The 20,544-nt window shown below is 45.5% G+C and overlaps 2 protein-coding genes across 4 annotated transcripts in view; both read right to left on the bottom strand.

Moving 5' to 3' along the window:
* Nucleotides 1–12,154, bottom strand: part of LOC101033600 (zinc finger protein 621) — a 22,274-nt gene extending 10,120 nt beyond the window's left edge. The window contains exons 1-2 of one of the 3 annotated variants that reach the window (XM_074406069.1): nt 12,066–12,154; nt 2,031–2,115 (exon numbers count right to left, since the gene is read on the bottom strand). In XM_074406069.1, coding sequence (XP_074262170.1) covers nt 2,031–2,054 — 24 coding nt within the window. In that variant the 5' untranslated portion in view covers nt 2,055–2,115; nt 12,066–12,154. Of the gene's footprint in view, nt 1–2,030; nt 2,116–2,574; nt 2,850–12,065 lie in introns of those variants that run through there. The other 2 variants (XM_039461784.2, XM_039461783.2) reach the window with 2 other exon arrangements.
* ZNF620 (zinc finger protein 620) lies at nt 6,044–20,544 on the bottom strand. The gene is given in 4 exon segments (XM_074406073.1): nt 6,044–9,551; nt 12,072–12,179; nt 12,982–13,108; nt 18,170–20,544. Coding segments are annotated over 4 exon segments (1,269 nt in total). The 5' UTR covers nt 18,194–20,544; the 3' UTR covers nt 6,044–8,541.

The raw sequence follows: 20,544 nt of genomic DNA, 5'->3' as shown, positions 1-20,544 counted from the left end.
CCAAATGGGACAGTCACTTTGGAAGAGTTTGTCCATTTCATACTCTTACCATACAATCCAACATTAATGGCTCCTTGGTACTTCATTAAAGGAGCTGAAAACTTATGTCCACCCAAAAACCTGCACGTGGACATTTATAGGGGCTTTATTCATTATTGCCAAAACTTGGAAGCAACCAAGATATCCTTCAGTAGGTGAATGGATAAACTATAGCATATACAGACAATGGAATATTATTCAGCACTAAAACAAAATGATCGGCCAAGCCATGACATAGAGGAAACGAAATGCATTATCACTAAGTGAAAGAAGCCAATCTGAAAATGCTGCATAACTGTGTAATTCCAGCTGTATGACATTCTGGAAATGTCAAAACTATGGAGAGAGTGCAAACATCAACTGATGGTTGTCACCTAGGATGGGACGAAGGGGCAAGTAAGGACGGATAAGAAGAGCATAAGGGATTTGTAGGGCAGTGAGGCTATTCTGCATCATAATATACTGGTGGATACATGTCACCCATCAAGAGTGAACCCTAAAGTCAACTATTGACATTGGATGACAATCATGTGTCAGCATAGGTTCATTCCCCGTAACAAGCGTGTTTCTCTGCTGTGGAGTGTTAATGATGAAGGAGGTTGTGTGTTTTGGGGTGGCAGAAGATACGGAGGAACTCTACTCTCTGCCCAATTTTGTTAGCATCTAAAACTGCTCTAAAAAATGAACTGTTTTAAGTACCAGTGTTACATTGTTTCAGGGGTAAGTTATGTCTCAATCAAACCTCATAGGCTACTTAGGGCACATCAGAGAATAAGGAAAGAAAAAAAGCATTTCTATTCTTTTAAAGACTTTAACATGGTACTGGGCTGATACCAGACTTGTATTTGAACTTCTATCAGAACTTGAATTTGCATGTGTAGGGGCAGGGAATACATGGAAAATCTCTGCACCTTCCTTTTAATTTTGCTGTGAACCTAAAACTGCTCTAGAAAATAAAAAGTATAAATAAATTAATTAAATTTTAAAATGGACAACACTTAACATCTTACCTGACTGCAATATCCTCTTAATTGATCCACGCCTTGCTACAGCCAATTTGCCACTAAAGGCTGGAAAACATCTTTTTAATATAGAAATCCAACCACGTCATCCCCCTGCTTAAAATTCTTCAATGCCTTCCCAGTGAACCAGAACAGAAACCACTGTCCTCACCGAGACCTATAACACCGTTATCCACTTCTTCCATCTCATATTGAACCACTTTCTCTGACCCCTTCCTGTTAGTAGAGAACATCCAGCTTTCTCTCCAATGTCAGAGTCCTTGTGTCTGCGTTTACAAAATGTAGATTAAAATAACAATACTAGTCTCTCTGGAACACATTTGTGGAGCAACCTCTCCAATAAAGAATTTCTTATTTCAGGCCTGGAGCAGAGGCTCATGCCTGTAATCCCAGCACTTTGGAAGCCTGAAGTCAGTGGATTACCTTAACTCAGGAGTTTGAGACCAGCCTGGCCAACATGGGGTAAACCCTGTCTCTAAAAATACAAAAATCAGCCGTGCCTGGCAGCACACACCTACTCAGCTACTCAGGAGGCTGAGGCATGAGAATCATTTGAACCCGGGAGGCAGAGGCTGCAGCGAGTGAGCCAAGATCATAATGCCACTGCACCCAAGCCTGGGCAACAGAGCAAGACGCTCTCTCAAAAAAAAAAAAAAAAAAAAAAAAAAAAAATTCCAATTTCAGCAGGTGACTCTCGTTTACAGAACATAATCTGGACTTCCACATTCACAAAGAATTTCTTGGCATGGGTCCCCTTTCTTCCATTTAAATCTATACATCCAAACTCACCACTCTCTACACACAAAACTTTTAATTCCCCCAGCACGTATTTCCACCTGCCATAGCACTAGGGATGGATACAAAGAAGAAAACATAGCCGAGCCAAGTGAGGCCTTCCTCATCCTTTCCTGTTATCTGACAGATAATGTGAGTTTAAAAAAAAAAAAAGAGGAAAGCAGCTCAGCTCACCTGAGGCCAAGTTGTTTGGAGCATGGCGATCTCCCCCGGCTTCGTGCACTGTCTTCTGGGTTCGGACAAGCAAGATCCTCAGGAACTAAGACAGAAAGAGCCGTGAGTGCCAAGGACCCGCGCAGCGCCGGCAGCGCACCCGTGGCCCTCCCGGCTTCCACCTGCGCGGCGCCGGGCGCACGGATATCGCGCTCGGGCTCCCTCTGCTTGTTCTCACGCCGAGCACCCCAACCTTCTCAGGACTGTCCTGCCTGTTCCCCGGGGCGCCCTTCCACGGCCGGCGCCGTCCCAGGAGCTTCGAGGGCCCCGAGCAGAGCCCCGTGCCGACGGGGTCGGGCCGCAGACGCAGCGTCTCCGCGGAACGCTGACACGGACGCTGACGGTCCCCGAACCGGCCTCCGAGGACGGACCGGGCGGCCGAATGCGGACGAGGGTGAAGGACTCGGCGTCCCAGGAGGTGCTGCCGCCCGGAGACCCCACCCCACGGGATCGTAACAGGTCCCCCAAGAAAGCAGGCGACCCCAAACATCAGAGACGTCAGTACCGGGAGCGAGAGGCTGTCGGGACAAGTTCCTTAGGGCAGAAAAGAGGCTCAGGTCTCGGCGGCGAATGGCTGGACCCGGGCTCTGGAAGCCCGCGCAGACACCTGGGCGGCCTCGGCGAGGCGCGGATGCCCGCGATGCGGGGGAAGGGGTGCGGCGAGGAAGCCGGCGCCGGGTGGACCTGGCACGTGAACCGGCTGAACCCCTCGCTCTGCTAAACACCGGACCTGCCAGCTAACGGAAGAACTGGCCGGAAGGGCGAGCGCGCCCCCGACTCCCCCCCCTCCCGGGCCGCTCTAGGGCCCCGGAGGCCGCCGTCTCGGTCGCCCCGCGGCAGGCCCCGCCCTGCGGAAGAGACCAGGTTTGGCGACCGCGGGGCCGAGCGCTGCGCGGCGCGCGCGGAATTGAGGCGCTCTCTGCCCTGCTGCCTGGGGTGTGTCACCGGCCGCTGCCGCCTGGCTCTGCCCAGACCTCGGCCTCTCCGCACGAGTGGGGCCCCAGTTCCCGGGCTGAGCCTCAGCTTCGGCCGCCTTCACCCCGCGGCTCACCTGGAGCCTGGGCGCTGGGGGTGGCGGGAGAACAGCGCCTGCCGTGTCATCTCGAGGAGGCCCAGGCCCAGGATCCTGCTCGGGACCTCAGCGGCGCCGTCCCCAGGGAAACCGGGGTTTCCACTCGCCCTTTCAGCCCTCTCCCTTCCAAGGACCCAGATGTGTGTGGAGCCTTTTAGGACACATTGATTCAGCAACCAGAACACCGGTGGCTGCAGGCATCCTCTATACACAGGACATGTCCTGTGTTAAATGGTCTTGTCCTGTGTTGACTTTGGCAGGACACCCTAAATGCCTCATATTGAGCTTTTTCCAATCAATTACACAAATTCGTAGTTAGAACTATTTTTCTGCTCAGTAATTGGGACTTAAATAACTTAAATGTTAACACTGGTTGAAATGTGTTATGTCTCATATCTCCACAAATAAAGATCTGGACAATCCCTTATGGTCTAATTTCTGTATTTTCAGTAGAGATGGGGTTTCAGCATGTTGGTCAGGTTAGTCTCGAACTCCTGACCTCGTGATCGAGCCACCACGGCCTCCCGAAGTGCTGGAATTACAGGTGTGAGCCACCGCGCCCTGCCACCAATTATGTTTTTATATGTCAGCAAAGAACTGGACATGTAATGTTTATTACTACAAGTATAAATTATTAAGTATGGCATCAAAAATATGAAATTTTTAGATGCATCTGAGGAAAAGTGTGAAAGATCTGCACAGTAAAAATTACAAAACATTGCTGAGAGAAATTACTAAGTATCTAAATAAGTGGGGAGATCTACCATGTCCATGGGTCAAAACACTAGTTGTCAATGCTCCAGAAATCAATCTTTATATTCACGCAAGCCCAATCAAATTCCAGGAGATTGCTGGGCACAGTGGCTCACAGCTGTAATCCCAGCACTTTGGGAGGCCAAGGTAGGTGGATTATGAGGTCAAGAGATTTGAGACCATCCTGGCCAACATGGTGAAACACCGTCTCTACTAAAAATACAAAAACTCGCTGGGTGTGGTGGCATGCGCCTGTAATTCCAGCTACTTGGGAGGCTGAGGCAGGAGAATCACTTGACCCAGGAGGCAGAGGTTGTACTGAGCTGAGACGGTGCCACTGCACTCCAACCTGGCAACAGAGCGAGACTCAAAACAAAACAAAAACCTCCCTGGAGGTGTTTTTTAGAAATGGAAAAACTGATTCTAAAATTCAAACGGAAATGCAAAAGGCCTCTAACGGCCAAAACACTCTGACAAAGAACAAAGTTGGAGAGCTAACACTATATGACTTCAACCCTTATTAGATAACTGCAGTAATTAGGGCAGTGCCTTAATGGCATCGAGACAGACATACAGATCAATGGAACAGAAGAGAATCTAGAAATAGACCCACACATATATGGACATCTCATTCACAACAATGATACAAAGGCAATTTAGTGGAATAACTATTTCAAAAAATGGTGTTATAGGCCAGACATCAGTGGCACAGACATGTAGTGCCAGCTACTCCAGAGGCTGAGGCAGGAGGATTATTTGAGATCAGGAATTCAAGGGCACAGTACACTGTAATCATGCCTGTGAATAGCAATGCACTTCAGCAACATAGTGAGCCCCATCTCTTAAAAAAGAAAAAATAGTGCTACAATAGGATACTTATATGAAGAAAAAAAAATTTAGATCCATGCCTCAGACAAAAATTAACTCAACAGATGACAGAATTAAATGTAAAACCTAAAAGTATAATACTTCCGGCCAGGCATGGTGGCTCATGCCTGTAATCCCAGCACTTTGGGAGGCAAGGCAGGCAGATCACTTGAGGTCAGGAGTTCGAGACCAGCCTGGCCAACATGGTGAAAACCCAACTCTACTAAAAATGCAAAAATTAGCCATGTGTGGTGACATGCGCCTGTCATCCCAGCTACTCAGGAGGCTGAGGCAGGAGAATCACTTGAACCTGAGAGGTAGAGGTTGCAGTGAGCAACCTCCAGAGTTGCACTATATTGCACCACTGCACTCAAGCCTGGGCAACGGAGTGAGACTCTGTTAAAAAAAAAAAACAAAACAAAGGAAAACTATAAAACTTCTAAAAGGAAAACAGGAAAAAAAATTGCAAATTTGGGTAAAGTAAAATGTCTTAGATTTGACACTGAAACCATGATCCATTAAAAAAGCAGGCTAGGCAGGGTGGCTCACGCCTGTAACTTCAGCACTTTTCGCTTGAGCCCAGGAGTTCAAAGCCAGCCTGTGCAACATAGTGAGACCCCATCTCTATTGAAAAATAAATAAATTGATAATTTGGATTTCATGCCTACTCATGTCTTCTGCTCTTTAAAAGACACTGTCATGACGCACACCTGTAATCCCAGCCACTCAGGAGGCTGAGGTGGGAGAATCACCTGAACCTGGGAGGCAGAGGTTGCAGTAAGCCAAGTCGGTGCCACTGCACTCCAGCCTGGACAACAGGAACACAAAGCAGCACATTATTCATTAGAAAAATACAAATTAAACCCACAATGGGATAGCATTTAACAATTAGAATAGCTAAAATATTGAAAACTGACATCAAGTGCAGGCACTCATGTATCGGAAGGACAATTCTCATACAATGCAAGTGGAAATGTACAATGGCACAACCTCTTTGGTAAAACGGTTTTGAAGATTCTCGAGAAGTAAAATAGGGCATCGTGGCGCACACCTGTAGTGCCAGCTACTTAGAGTGGGACGGGAGGGCTGAGGCAGGATACCCTGAGCCCAGGGGTTTGAGTCCAGTCTGGGCAACAAAGCAAGAACCACCTCACCTCTAAAAAACAGAAACGCAGTAAAAGTGTAAACGTTTGATATACGCAAATCTACTGAATGACCTATCCATTGCACTCCTGGTATCCAGACAAAAGCAAGCATATATTCTTACAAAGACACGGACACAAATATTCATAGCTGCTTTATTTGTAATAGCCCAAAACTGGAAACAACCCAAATGGCCTTCAATAGGTCAATGAATAAACAAATTATGGCATATCCATACAGTGGAATACTACTCAGCAATAAAAGAATGAACTATATATACGCAACATGTGTGAATCTCAAAGTAATTATGCCGAGTGAAAGACACCAGACCAAAAAATAAATGAAAATTAATCCATGTGACAGAAAGTAACCAGTGGTTGCCTGAGAAGGGCCAAGAGGAAGGGATTATGGAGGGGCACAAGCAAAGTTTTGGGTTGGTGGCTGTTTATCATCTTGACTGTGGTAACTGTTTCACTGGTATATTGATAAGCCAAAACTTATCAATAGGATTATAATAGGTAATACCCTTTTCTCTCCTTTTGAGATGGAGTTTTGCTTTGTCACCCAGGCTAGAGTGCATTGGTGCGATCTCAGCTCACTGCAACCTCCACCTCCTGGGTTCAAGCCATTCTCCTGCCTCAGCCTCCCGAGTACAGGACTACAGGTGCGCACCACCACACCCAGCTCATTTTTGTATTTTTAGTAGGGATGGGTTTCACCGTATTAGCCAGGATAGTCTTGATCTCCTGACCTCATGATCCACCTGCCTCAGCCTCCCAAAGTGCTGGAATTACAGGCCTGAGCCACCACGCCCAGCCAATAATAGGTAATACTTTTATTATATATAGTTACTGTTTGAAGCGTTCTACAAGTATTAATGCACTTAATTCCCAACACACACACAAAAAACCAGTGAGGTAGATGAACTGTCATCCTTATTTTACAGATAAGGAAACTAGTGCATGGTTAGCTTACAGCTGGAGGGGATGCCAAAACCTAATACCTTTACATATTTTCTCATTTCCACAGACAACAGCAATAATGATAGGTTCTTCCATGATCATAAAAAATAACTAGATGCAGTTGCAAGAAAAGCTTCCTGCTTTGAGGTCACTTGAAAGAGCAATGAGAAGAGTACATTTAAGACAAATGGTGCCTTACACCTGGCTCAGAGTGCATACATCCTGACTTTTGCAAAGGCGCAGACTACAACTCACTACTGAAGACAAACTGCAGAGTAAGTCGGGTGGGTGGACGCTGCACCTGAGGTAGGTCTCTGGAACTTTGCACCCTGCTAGGAATGTCTTCCGTGACGCATATGGCTCCACATGGACAGACCCCTCTGTTTTCGAATTTAGGAGACTTCTGATATATGGACTGTAATAGGGTATCCACATATCTCTTTTTATTGACTGGTTTACTCCTTGTGTACTGTTGCACATGTGAGAGAGGATGCACGGGAGATAAAGGGTTTAGATCTAAAGGGTCTCAGATGCCTTCACTCTATACTTAAGACTTCAGAGTATAGAATTGCAGGGGAAAATATTTTCCATCACAAGTCTGAAGGCATACACATTGCCTGTCATCTGACTTTCAAGGTTGCTGTTGAGAAATCTGATGCCATTTTCATTTCTGATCTTTTGTTTGCCTTCTCTAGAAACTCTTTAGGGTCTCATTTTTTTCTCCATGATCCTCTTCTTCACACTTGGTGTTTTCATAATTCACAGCAACTTTCCTTAATGTAAGTTTCCCCTGAATCCATCTCGCTGGCCACCCAGCATATCCTTTAAATCTGGAAACTGGCCGGGCGCGGTGGCTCAAGCCTGTAATCCCAGCACTTTGGGAGGCCGAGGCAGGTGGATCACGAGGTCGAGAGATCGAGACCAACCTGGTCAACATGGTGAAACCCCGTCTCTACTAAAAATACAAAAAATTAGCTGGGTATGGTGGCGCGTGCCTGTAATCCCAGCTACTCAGGAGGCTGAGGCAGGAGAATTGCCTGAACCCAGGAGACAGAGGTTGCGGTGAGCCGAGATCGCGCCATTGCACTCCAGCCTGGGTAACAAGAGCGAAACTCCGTCTCAAAAAAAAAAAAAAAATCTGGAAACTTACATTTCCTTTTATGTTTCTAAGTTTGGGTTTTGTTTTGTTTTATTTTGTTTTGTTTGTCTTCTTTAATCATAAAGAGACTTTATGTTGGAGAAACGGGTTCAGAAAACTTGAAGAAGATTTCAGGATGGAAGCCACGTGTCTACCCAGGAAAGGCGGTGGGGACACTGGTAAAGAGCATGAAACTAAAGAGAAAACAGCTGGGCGCTGTGGCTCCCGCCTGTAATCCCAGCACTTTGGGAGGCCAAGGTGGGTGGATCACAAGGTCAGTCAAGACTATCCTGGCAAACATGGTGAAGCCTGATCTCTACTAAAATACAAAAAATTAGCCAGGCAAGATGGTTCGAGCCTGCAGTCCCAGCTACTCAGGAGGCTGAGGAAGGGCAATCACTTGAACCTGGGAGACGGAGGTTGCAGTGAGCCAAGAATGCGCCACAGCACTCCAGCCTGGCGAAAGTGCAAGACTCTGTCTCAAAAAAAAATAAAGAGAAAAAAGGAGAGACACAGTGTGCCTAACTATAGATAGCCCTATGCTTGGATACGTGTCTTCTGAGCGTGTAGTTTCTGATTCAGAATGAATCTTCCACACCAGCTGAAGGTTTTACCACACACTTTACACTCATAAGGTTTCTCACCAGTGTGAACTGGCTGGTGCTGAACCAGGGTTATTTTCTGATTGAACGCCTTCCCACACTCCTTACATTCAAAGGGCTTCTCCCCTGTGTGAATTCGCTGGTGCTGAGTCAAGGCTGTGTTTGAGCTTAATCGTTTTCCACACTCTTTACATTCATACGGCTTCTCCCCAGTGTGCATTCGCTGATGGACAGTGAAACTCGAGCTGCAACTGAAAGTTTTCCAACATTCATTACACTCGTAGAGCTTCTCCCCAGTGTGGAACTTCTGGTGCTGGAGGAAGACCAGGCTGCTACTGAAGGCCTTGCCGCACTCCTGACATTCATAGGGCTTTTCTCCAGTGTGGATTCTCTGATGCTGAATCAAGGCTGGGTCTGAACTTAAACCTTTTCCACATTCTTTACATTTAAATGGTTTCTTGCCAGTGTGAATTATCTGATGCTGAATAAGTAATGAATTATATCTGAAGTCTTTTCCACATTCTTTGCATTCAAAAGACCTTTCACCAGTGTGACATTTCTGATGTCGGTGGAAGTCTGCCGTTCGAATGAAATGTCTACCACATTTCCCACATTCATAAGCTATCTGACCACTAGGAACTGTCTTCTCCATAGTGGATTGTGTGCTGACACTGATATTTTTTCCTAATTTCTCAAACTTCTCTCCATTCTTGACCACAGAGGCCTCATGGTGCCTGGCTGAGGTATCTGTGAAATGTCTCCTCTTTGACTTTGTCTTAATTATCCAGTGACCTTGGGGCTGCTCTCAGCCGCTCCCAAAGTTAAAGGGCGGGGAAACAGTCCCCGGCAGCCCCGCCACCGTCAGTCTGAAGGACTGTGTTTCTTTGGACATGTGCTCCTTTGGAGTTAATCCTTCCTTCTCAGTTCTCCTCTCATCCCCATCACCAAAAAAAAAATACAAGTGTCAGTCCCTGATCACACACACACACACACACACACACACACACACACACACACAATCTGTGCTGAAGAGGAAACAGAATCAAGTGGTTCTAATTTGCCCTGAGTATATGGATATTTCCTCATATGCTCACAAGATGGCTGCCTAAATCACAACACACCAGAGCCTCACGAGGGACAAGAAGACTCTAGGAGAGGGAGGCAGCAAGGCCAGGAGGCATTCCCACCAGCAGTGTGAAAACCCGAACCCTGCAAAGACTGTTCATGAGGGCAGAAAGACTAAGAGGAAAGTGAATGGGGTGGAGAAAGACAAACGTGGAGACTTAACAGATGGAAACCCCTGAGTGAGAGGCGGGCTGCCGAGATTAGAGAAGGGCCGGAGCAGCTCGGGCACTCCCGCAGTCCCACAGGCTGAGACTCCCTAAGAGATGCTTGTGAGGAGACACCACCCACGTCATCGTCATGAAAACAGAGCTCATCTCTACCATCAGGCCGGCTCTAGGAAAGCAGCAGCTCCCAGGCAGTGGCTGAGGACGCCATGCCTGGCCACCACCACAGCATCCAGGAGAAAGGAAGGCTCGGAGGCTTGCCTTTAAAACCAAAGAGCACTGGACACACGAAGAATTCCTCCAGGAATGAACGTAGGTCCCAAAGAAGGCCCGGTAATGATGCTTGCCATTTTTCCTAAAAAGGTCCCATAGATTGTGCATTTGTTTAATACAACAATTTGAGATGTGAACTACTAAACTCACACGATCATAAGGGAAAACCAGAGAGAAATAGTCTCTCCACTATCAAAACCTTTTGCAGACTAATAAAATCTTCAGCCTGCATGTGTTCACACAAAATTGTTCAGAAAACATTTCTACTCAGATGACCTAGGGTACCGAGGTCACATCCAGAAAGGTTCAGCTTTCAATCAAGACCTGGACTGCATCAGTAACAGGCATTCTCTGCAGAAGAGCACAAAAAATTTTCACTGGCAGAGAAGGGGTGAAGCAGAATAAGAAAGATTTAAAAATATGGGCCGGGCATGGTGGCTCACACCTGTAATCCAAGCACTTTGGAGGCCAAGGCGGGCGGATCACCTGAGGTTGGGAGTTGAAGACCAGCCTGACCAACATGGTGAAACCCCGTCTTTAAAAATAAAAATAAAAAAAAATAAAATAAAAAAAAAAAGATTTAAAAATACACTATGTTGTTATTTTTATTTATTTATTTTTGAAATAGAGTCTCGCCACGTCACCCAGGCTGGAATGCGGTGGCACAATCTCAGCTCACAGCAACCTCCACCTCCTGGTTCGAGCTATTCTCATGCCTCCATCTGCCGAATAGCTGGGAATACAGGCTCACACCACCACACCCAGCTAATTTTTTATTTTCTTTCTTTTTCTTTTCTTTTTGAGGCAGAATCTCATTCCGTCGCTCAGGCTGGAGTGCAGTGGTGCAATCCTAGCTCACTGCTAACTCCGCCCTCAGGTTCAAGTGATTCTCCTGCCTCAGCCTCCTGAGTAGCTAGGATTTCAGGCATGTGCCACTACGTCTGTGCTAATACTCTGTATTTTTAGTAGAGACGGGGTTTCACCATGTTAGCCAGTCTGGTCTCGAACTCCTGATCTCAGGTGATCCACCCACCTCGGCCTCCCAAAGTGCTGGGATTACAGGCATATGCCACTGCACCCAGCCCTATGTTTTGTTTTTTTTTAGTAGAGGTGGGGTTTCACCATGTTGGCCAAGCTGGTCTCGAACACCTGTATCAGCCTGGCCTCAAGTGATCCACCTGCATCAGCCTCCCAAAGTGTTGAGATTACAGTTGTGAGTCACCGTGTCCCCCCTATTTTTAAGTCTTATATCAATAGCCATCAACATGAGGAAGTTATCCACCTTTAATTTACAATAAATTTTGCTTCAGAAGTTTTTTACGTGTCTCTGGGGGAAGATGAAATAAGAATGAAAGGACATTGGTGACTGTTGAGGCTGGATGAGGGGCACATGGAGAACATTATGCTGCTGTTTGCATACAGTTTTATATCTTCATTATAAAAATAAAATTATTATTATCTAAGTCGGTGCTTAAACAATGAACCCTATGATATGCAGATGGCCAGACAGGCTGCCAGAAGCCTATTTTCCTCTAAAGGTGGCTGACATCCTCATATTTGCAAAACCAAACTGGCAGAAAAATAAAATGTTTTCATGTGACAGAGAAGAAATGAGCTGGTGTAAGTCCTGCCCAGTCAGACAGTCTCCCTTGGGAGGTTGTGAGGAGGAGAGGCAAAGCTGAACAGGCAAAGGAATCTTACAGCATTCCCGGCTCAAAAGAGACTGGCCCTTCCCCAGTTGAGGTAGGCTACCACCACGAACTCAGAGAATCACATGCAATGATTCCACAGGAACAGAAACAGTCTCCCAAGAGAAGAAACGCTTCTTGCACAATGAAATGTGAAAACAAGAAAGCAAGCCAAGCAAAAAAGGCAGCTAGTGGGTTCTCATGCTCACCTGAACAGACACCTCTGCGAGCCTCCCTGCCCACAGGTTCCCAGGGATCGAGGCCCCATGGCCGCTCCCCTTGCTCCAGCTGGGAGACCAGAACAGGTGTGGTGAATGGAAATGCTGCCCAGGTAGAAAGAAACAGGAAAAGGTCACGGGATCAGAAAGCAGGGTCCTCTCACATCCCCCTTTATCTGTCTCTGCTGAGCCAAGTAGTGGGAGACTTGTGAGGCCGGGAGAAACTGAATCTATGCTGCTGGAGGACAGAAGTTTCCCACAGAGCGGGCAGAGTCCCAGAATAATCCCGCGCTTACATAGGGGAATCTCAAGTTTTCCTCAGAGAACTTGGAAGACAGACACAGGGGGCTTTGCTGTACTTCTAAGAGCTCCTTTCTGTCCCATGTTTGGGGTACAGTCTCTCTCAGGGTTGGAGGGACAGCCGATTTCACAACTTGGGAACACAGAGCTCTCTCCACCCAGTAACCTCCGTGCAGCTCGGCCTTCAGGGCAACAGGGAGTTATTAGAAACCCCACAAAATTACTGGGCCAGGAGCGGTGGCTCATGCCTGTAATCCCACACTTTGGGATGGTGAGGCAGGAGGATCACTTGAGGCCAGGAGTTTGAGACCAGCCTGGCCAACATGGAGAAGCTGTCTCTACGAAAAATATAAAAATTAGCCAAGTGAGGTGGTACCCACCTGTAATCCCAGCTACTTGGGAGACTGAGGCAGAAGAATCACTTGAACCTGGGAGGTGGAGGCTGCAGTGAGTCGAGATCATGCCACTGCACTCCAGCCTGAGTGACAGAGCAAGACTCTTGGCCGCCCCCTCCCCCGCAAAAAAAAGATACCCCACAAAGTTCTAAGGAATAAAAAAGCCAAGATGCTCAAAGGGCAGAGACCAAAAATAAAAAGAGAAGTCTTACCCAGGGAAGCCATATTTGCATAATTCTTCAGCATCACCTCCCTGTACAGGGCCCTCTGCGCAGGGTCCAGGCTGGTCCATTCATTCTGGGTGAAGTACACAGCCACGTCCTCAAAGGTCACTGGTTCCTAAAACAACAGGTTCCTGCTCAAACCCTGGGTCAGAGGGCCAGGCTAAGTAGTGGGGCAGAGACCTACTGGGTCTAGTGGTATTGCCAAGAACAGTGACCCAGCACTCCACCAGAGCCCACCCGCAGCTCTCTGTGCTGGCACCAACAGGGGAACCAAAAGGTCACTGCACCCCTTTGTGGGCATACCCAGCAAACAGCTCTATTTTCATCTGCTGATTTCTGCTTGCCTCCACTGTGCCCTGTTCTGTGTGCCCATCTGTTCCTCTGGGCTCCTTTTCCCAGTGTGAGTTTTGTGTGCACATGCACAGGGGACATCTGTAAAAACACAGTGAATAACACTTTCATACTGATCTGATCTCCACTGTCTTCCTGACCCCACTAAAGTGACAGTAACACAGCAGCCTAAGAGAAGAGTCAAAGCAGGCCAGGCACAGTGACTCAGCCCTGCAACCCTAGCACTTTGGGAGGGCAAGACAGGTGGATGGCTTGAGACCAGCCTGGCCACGTGGCCAACAGGGTGAAACCCCATCTCTACAAAATATACAAACATTTGCCAGGTGTGGTAGTGCACGCGTGTAGTCCCAGCTACCTGGGAGGCTGAGATGGGAGGATCACCCGAGCTTGGGGAGGTTGAGGCTGCAGTAAACTATGATTGCACCACTGTACTCCAGCCTGGGTGACAGAGTGAGACCCTGTCTCAAAAAAAAAAAAGGAAGAAAAAAGAGAGATAGAAAAGGGTCAAAGCCAACTAGAGATATAAACAGAATTGTAGAAGGCAGAAAAAGAATGAATGATAAATATATTAGAAAGTAGACAAAGGGCCGGGCGCGGTGGCTCAAGCCTGTAATCCCAGCACTTTGGGAGGCCGAGGTGGGTGGATCACGAGGTCAAGAGATCGAGACCATCCCGGTCAACATGGTGAAACCCCGCCTCTACTAAAAATACAAAAAATTTAGCTGGGCATGGTGGCACGTGCCTGTAATCCCAGCTACTCAGGAGGCTGAGGCAGGAAAATTGCCTGAACCCAGGAGGCGGAGGTTGCGGTGAGCCGAGATCGTGCCATTGCACTCCAGCCCGGGTAACAAGAGTGAAACTCCGTTTCAAAAAAAAAAAAGAAAAGAAAAGTAGACAAAGATGAAACTCAACTTCTGGCAGAAGAGAAGGCCCACTTCAAACCACAGAACCAAGGATGAGCTAAGGGTTTTGTAAATGTGCGTTGTTCTTCATAACTTAGTAAAATATTATGTCTGCTTAAAAGCAACATAGAGAAGGAAGGCCCAACCAAGTACTTAGGACAATGAATGAGAGCTATCTACACAAAGCCATGTAACTGAGAAGTCTCAGAAAAGAAAATACAAACATCCTGCAGGCTTTCAGAGAAGGAAAAACAACACACACATGAAGACTGGGAAGATGGGATGGCAACAGATTACACAGCAAAAGGAAAAGGGTAATGTTTTTGAAAATTCAGGCCAGGTGTAGTGGCTCACCCCTGTAATCCCAGAAACTTGGGAGGCCAAGGTGGGCAGAAATTTGAAACCTTAGGTCAGAAATTTGAAACCAGCCTGGGCAATATGGTGAAACACCATCTCTACAAAAAAAAATACAAAAATTAGCCATGTAAGAGGGTGCTCCCAGCTACTCAGGAGGCTAAGGTGGGAGGATCAGCTGAGGCTAGGGAGGTTGAGGCTGCAGTGAGCTGTGATCGCGCTACTGTACTCCAGCCTGGGTGACAGTGGGGCTGTCTCAAAACAAAAACACACTAAGGGAAAACTTCCAGTTCTTATCTAGATGGAATCTAGATAAGGGGGCTGGATTTTCCCTCCTGCCTGAAACAAAATAACCAGACAATTTATATAAAACAATGATTTTCAAGATATCATGCAAAAAACAACAATCCCTGAGAAACAGGGAAAAAAAGAGGTGAACCCTCTAATTCCCTAGGCTACTACCTTGAGAAGTTTCCAGGCTGCAACACAGGAAAAGGGAACCGAGTTAGAACCTGGCAGATTTCCTGGTAGAGTTCGAAGAGACCAAGGCAGCTTGAGCTTATAGGACAGAATGCCAGAGAGGAGAGGGCTGCATAGAGATGGAATCGCAATTATCTGCAGAAGATCCCTTCAGAGTATTCAACAAATACAGATCAGCACATAGGTGTGAGAAAACTAACCAAGGCCAGAGAAAGTATCATTTGGAAAGACTGAAAAGAACAATGCCTGATATTTACACCCCATTAATCCTATGGAAAATGGAAAAAAAAAGAGACAGGCCCCAGTGGCTCACAACTTTTGAGAGGCCTAAGGTGGGCAGATCACTTGAGGCCAAGAGTTCGAGACCAGCCTGACCAACATGGTGACATCCCATCTCCACTAAAAATACAAAAAATTTGCCGGGCATCATGGGACATGCCTATACTCCCAGCTACGTGGGAGGCTGAGGCATAAGAACTGCTTGAATCCAGGAGTTGGAAATTGCAATGAGCGGAGATCACGCTATTGTACTCCATCCTGGGTGACAGAGTGACTGTCTCAAACAAAAGAAAAAAAAAAAGAAAGAAAGAAAATGGGAAAAAAGGATAAAAGGGAAAAAAAGAACACACGGGACCATTAGAAAACAAGTAGAAAGAGGATAGGCTCAAATCTAGCCACATCAATAATTGCATCAAATGTAAATTAACATCTCAAACACTGTCATATTGGATTTTTTAAAAAATAAGAACCTACTATCTGTCACCTTCAAGAAATGCACATTAAATATAAAGACAGGGATAAATTAAAAGCAAAAGGATAGGAAAAGATATACCATGACAATATTAGTCAAAAGAAAACTCTAAGGCCAGGCATGGTGGCTCATGCCTGTAATCCCAGCACTTTGGGAGGTGGAGGCAGGAGAATGGCTTGCATTCAGGAGTTTGAGACCAGCCTGGGCAACACAGTGGGACCTTGTCTCTAGGAAAAGTAAGTTAGCCAAGCACAGTGGTCTGTAACGTAGTCTCAACTCCTTGGGAGGCTGAGGTGGGAGGATCACTTGAGCCCAGGAGGACGAGGTTGCAGTGGGTGTGAGCTGTGACTGCACCACTGCACTCAGCCTGGGAGACAGAATTTAAAAAAAAAAACAAACAAACCTGTAGTGGCTAAATTCATGTAAGACAATGTAGATAGGTAGATAGCCCATATTCTGGGCCATAAAAGAAAGCTCAATAAAATCAAAATGATTTAAGTCAAACAAAGTATGTTTTCTGACTATAATGCAATTAAATTTGATACAATAGAAAGACTCCTGGAAAATACCCAAAGATTTGGAAACTCAGGAACACATTTCCATAAGAGAATATATGAAGTATTTTTAAGAATGAAAATATAAACAACATGTACTAGAATTTGTGGGATAATGCTAATAATGCTAATGCGGTACTTGGGAGGAAATTTATAGAACTAAATGCTCATTTTACAAAACAAAAGAAGAAGAAAGGTCTCAAATCTGTGACTTCAGCTTCCCCCTAAAAACTAAAAAAAAAAAAAAAAATAGCAAATTTAACACAAAATAAGTGTAACAAAGGCAATAAAGATCAAAGAGAAAACTAATAAAACAGAAAAGTAATGAAACCAGAAGCTATTTCTTAAAGACAAATCAATAGAATTTATAAACCTCTAGCCAGACTGACCAGAAAAAAAGAGAGAATACACAAAACACCAATATTAGTAATAAAAGAAGTGACATCACTGTAGATAATAAAAGATAAGGACATATTACATGCAACTTTACATGAGTAATTTCTACAACTTAGATAAAATGTGTAAGTTCCTTAAGGTACAAGTTCCCAAAACTCCTTCAAGATGAACACAGTGATGCATGTCTGTAGTCCCAGACACCTGGGAGGCTGAGTGGGAAGGATCACTTGAGCCCAGGAATTTGAAGCCAGCCTGGGCAACACAGAGAAAATCGTTCCAAAAGATAAATAAGTAAATAAAAATAGATAGATAGCCAAAGTAGCCACTACCAAAGGACCCAAAATGGTACTTACAAATCTTATCAGAAAGAAAACTCCATCCCTAGATAGCTTCACTGGTGAATTCTACCAAACATTTAAGGAATACATGTAATCAACTCTATATAAATTCTTCCAAAATATTAAAGAGGAGGGAATATTTATCATTCTATGCAACAAAGACATTACAAGAAAAGAAAACTGCAAATCAATACCTCATAAACACAGATGCAAAAATTCTAAATAAAATATTAACAAATCAAATTCAACATATACTACTCATAGACTAACACATCATGACGAAGTTGGTTTTATCTCAACGCAGAGTTGGTTTGATATTTGAAAGAAAAATGATATAATTCACCACATTAACAAACTAAGAGAAAAACCGTATGATTATCTAAAAAGACACAGAAAAAGCATTTGTCAAAATCCAATATCCATTCCTACAAAAACTCTCACCAAATTAGGAATAGAAGGGAATGTCCTCCACCTGATAAAGGGCATTTACCAAAAACAAACAAACAAACAAACAAACAAAAACAAAACAAAACAAGAAACCTACAGTAAACATCAGTCTTCAGGGTGAAAGATTGAATGCTTTCATTTTTAAAAGTTATTTGCTCTCACCACTTCTGTTCCAGTATTGAATGATGCTTCTAGCCAGTGCAGGGAGGCAAGACAAATAAAAGGCATCCAGACTGGAAAGAAAGGAGTAAAACTATCTTTACTCATGGATGCCCTATGTAGAAAATCTAACAGAATCTACAAAACAGTTACTGGAATTGCTTTACTGGAGATGTAAACACTTCTCCAAGCCTGCGGATAGGAGTGAAAGGGTCTTTACTGAATGTAATAACGCAAATTTCCACACACACACACACACACACACACACACACCCCTAGTTTTCTAGTCTTAATTTGAGCATTCTCGCCTCTCCATCGCTCTCATAGTGACAGATGCACAATGGAAGCCACTGGCCTACACAACTGAAGATCTGAACGCAGAGGTGACACCTGCTCTCTCTCGACATCAAAGGGGTGGCAGGGAGGGAGAGGATGCTCACTCACCTGGCGCCACGCGGTCTGGGGCATGGCTGGAGTCCCAGCTTCACACACTGCCTCTGGGGTCGGAGAAGTGACAAAGAAAATAAAGCGCCGGTGAGACTGACGCTGCCTCGCACCCGGCAAATGCGCTCTGTGCGACTTGGGCCCCTCTCCGTTCTGCCACCCCTTCACCCCAAAAGCACAGGAGTTGTTGGAAAACCCGGCAGAACCCGCCCCAGAGAAAGCAATCAGTTACACGGCCCGCGAGCCTCTTCCGCTCGGACCGCGAACCCCACGCGGAGCAGGCACAGAGAGCGTGGGAACGCCACCTGCCGCCGGCACCCGGGGAGCCTGGGCCCTCCGCCGGAAGTGCGTTTTCCATACCCCTCCTCTCTAGGAACCTGGGAAATTGCGGTCTCTGTGGTTCCCTACCGCCGCCGGCACTGCCAGTGTCTCTACTCCGAGACAATACCGGGCAGAGTAGGCGGTCCCGGGCAGGGGTTCTGCAGTGCCCACTCCTGGTAGCTCCTTTGGGGCATGACGTCCGGCCAGCTCAGGCCACAGAATGGTTATTATCTTGGGTATTATTCGTGGTTATCTGGCATGTGCCACTCTGGGTGTCCTTCCAGGTAATGAAGGGACCACTGCTCCCTCCACGTGCACCAGAGCTGTCCGGATTCTGTGGCTGCGCTGCAGTGGGAAGAGCGAGCGTGGGAAAAGTCGGGCCCATCACTCAGAAGGCCCACTGTGTATGGACTACTAGGTCCAGAAAACCAGCTGCAAGTTTCTTTGCCCCCGTTCCCTTCACTGTTAAATGGGTATGATGGTAGTACCAACCTGAAAAGGCTGTTCAGGTTTCATTCATTACATGAGTTAACTGAGAGGCAAGTTATTTACAGTTGTGCCTGGCACATAAGTAGTACTGGTGAGATCGTATTGTTTTGTTTTCCAATTGTGTTATTTGCTTTTGAAGACACAAAATAAGTGATGCTGGGACTCCAGAATGTGGCATGCTTCAGGGAAATAGCTTTTTTGTTTTACTAGACCATGTTTGAAGTTTAGGGAAAGAGCTATTAACATTTGGCCTTAGAGCCCTTTCCTGCCCTATACTCCGATGTGTGTCCTGGCTCAGCCTGGAGACAGATTTTAGTTATTCCTTCTGCCAGAATTAGATTTATCCACCAGCTGCAACACAAGTCCTGCCGTGGAGAGTATATTATGTATCTATTGCTGCATAATAAACCACTCTAGTATTATTTGTGGCTAAAAATAATAAACATGTTTATCTTTCACAGTTTCTGTGGACACAGAATTCGAGAGCGGCTTGGCTAGGTGGGACTGGCTGAGGTCTCTGCTCAGTCAGGTGTCATGTGCGGCTGAAGTTACCTGAAGCTTCGCTGAGTTCAGAAGATCCACCTCCAAGGTGGTTTACTCACGTGGCTGGCGCGTTGGCGCTGGGTGTGGTGCCTCGGTTCCTTCTCAGGCAAGTGTTTTCACAACATGGCATGTAGCTTTCTCCCAAAGTGAGCAAGCCAAGAGGCCAAGCCAGAGCTTTTATGACCTAGTTTTGGAAGTCATGCACCATCATTTCCTCAATGCTTTCTCCTCAGAAATTAGTCATGATTCAGTGTGGGATGAGATAAACAAGGGCTTGAATGCCAGGATACGAGAATCATTGGGGGCTACTGTGGGGTACCTAGCACCAAGATTTTACCTGTCACAGAAACAGTTCATTTTATGAAATCCATAGTATTTTCACTGGAAAGTTTATGCACAGCAATAGTTTTAAACAATTAGATTTCCAGCAACAATGGCATGACACGGACATACATTTTACATACTGCTCCTTCATTAAACCTACTGAAATGAACGTTTACCATGAACGAACATACATATGTGGGTGCACATAAACATACTTATATATACACCACAAATTCTAAACACTATTAGCCAGAGGAAAAAAAGCTGATAAATTGGACTTAAAAGTTAAATCTTCTGCTTTTCAGAAGATACTTTTAAGAGAATGAAAAGACAAGCCACAGACTGGGAGAAAATACTGAAAATATTTGATAAAAGACTTGTTTCCAAAATATATAAGGACTCTCAAAATTCACTCATAAGGAAAGAAACCAACTTTTAAAAATAGGCAAAAGATTTGAAAGCTACTTCACCAAAGAAGATATATGGAAATCAATTAAATATTTGAAAAGATGCTCAACATCGTTAGTCACTAGAGAAATGCAAATTAAAACCACAATGAAACAGTATTACACACTTATTAGAATAGCTAAAAGTAGAGAAAACATCAAGTGCAGACAAAGATGTAATCAGAAGTAGAACTCATACAACACTGATGGAAAGGTACAATGGCAGTCTCTGAAAAAACTCAGCAGATTCTT

Source organism: Saimiri boliviensis, chromosome 9, assembly GCF_048565385.1.
Source record: "Saimiri boliviensis isolate mSaiBol1 chromosome 9, mSaiBol1.pri, whole genome shotgun sequence".
Taxonomy (NCBI): domain Eukaryota; kingdom Metazoa; phylum Chordata; class Mammalia; order Primates; family Cebidae; genus Saimiri; species Saimiri boliviensis.
This window is presented reverse-complemented; position numbering and strand designations above follow the sequence as displayed.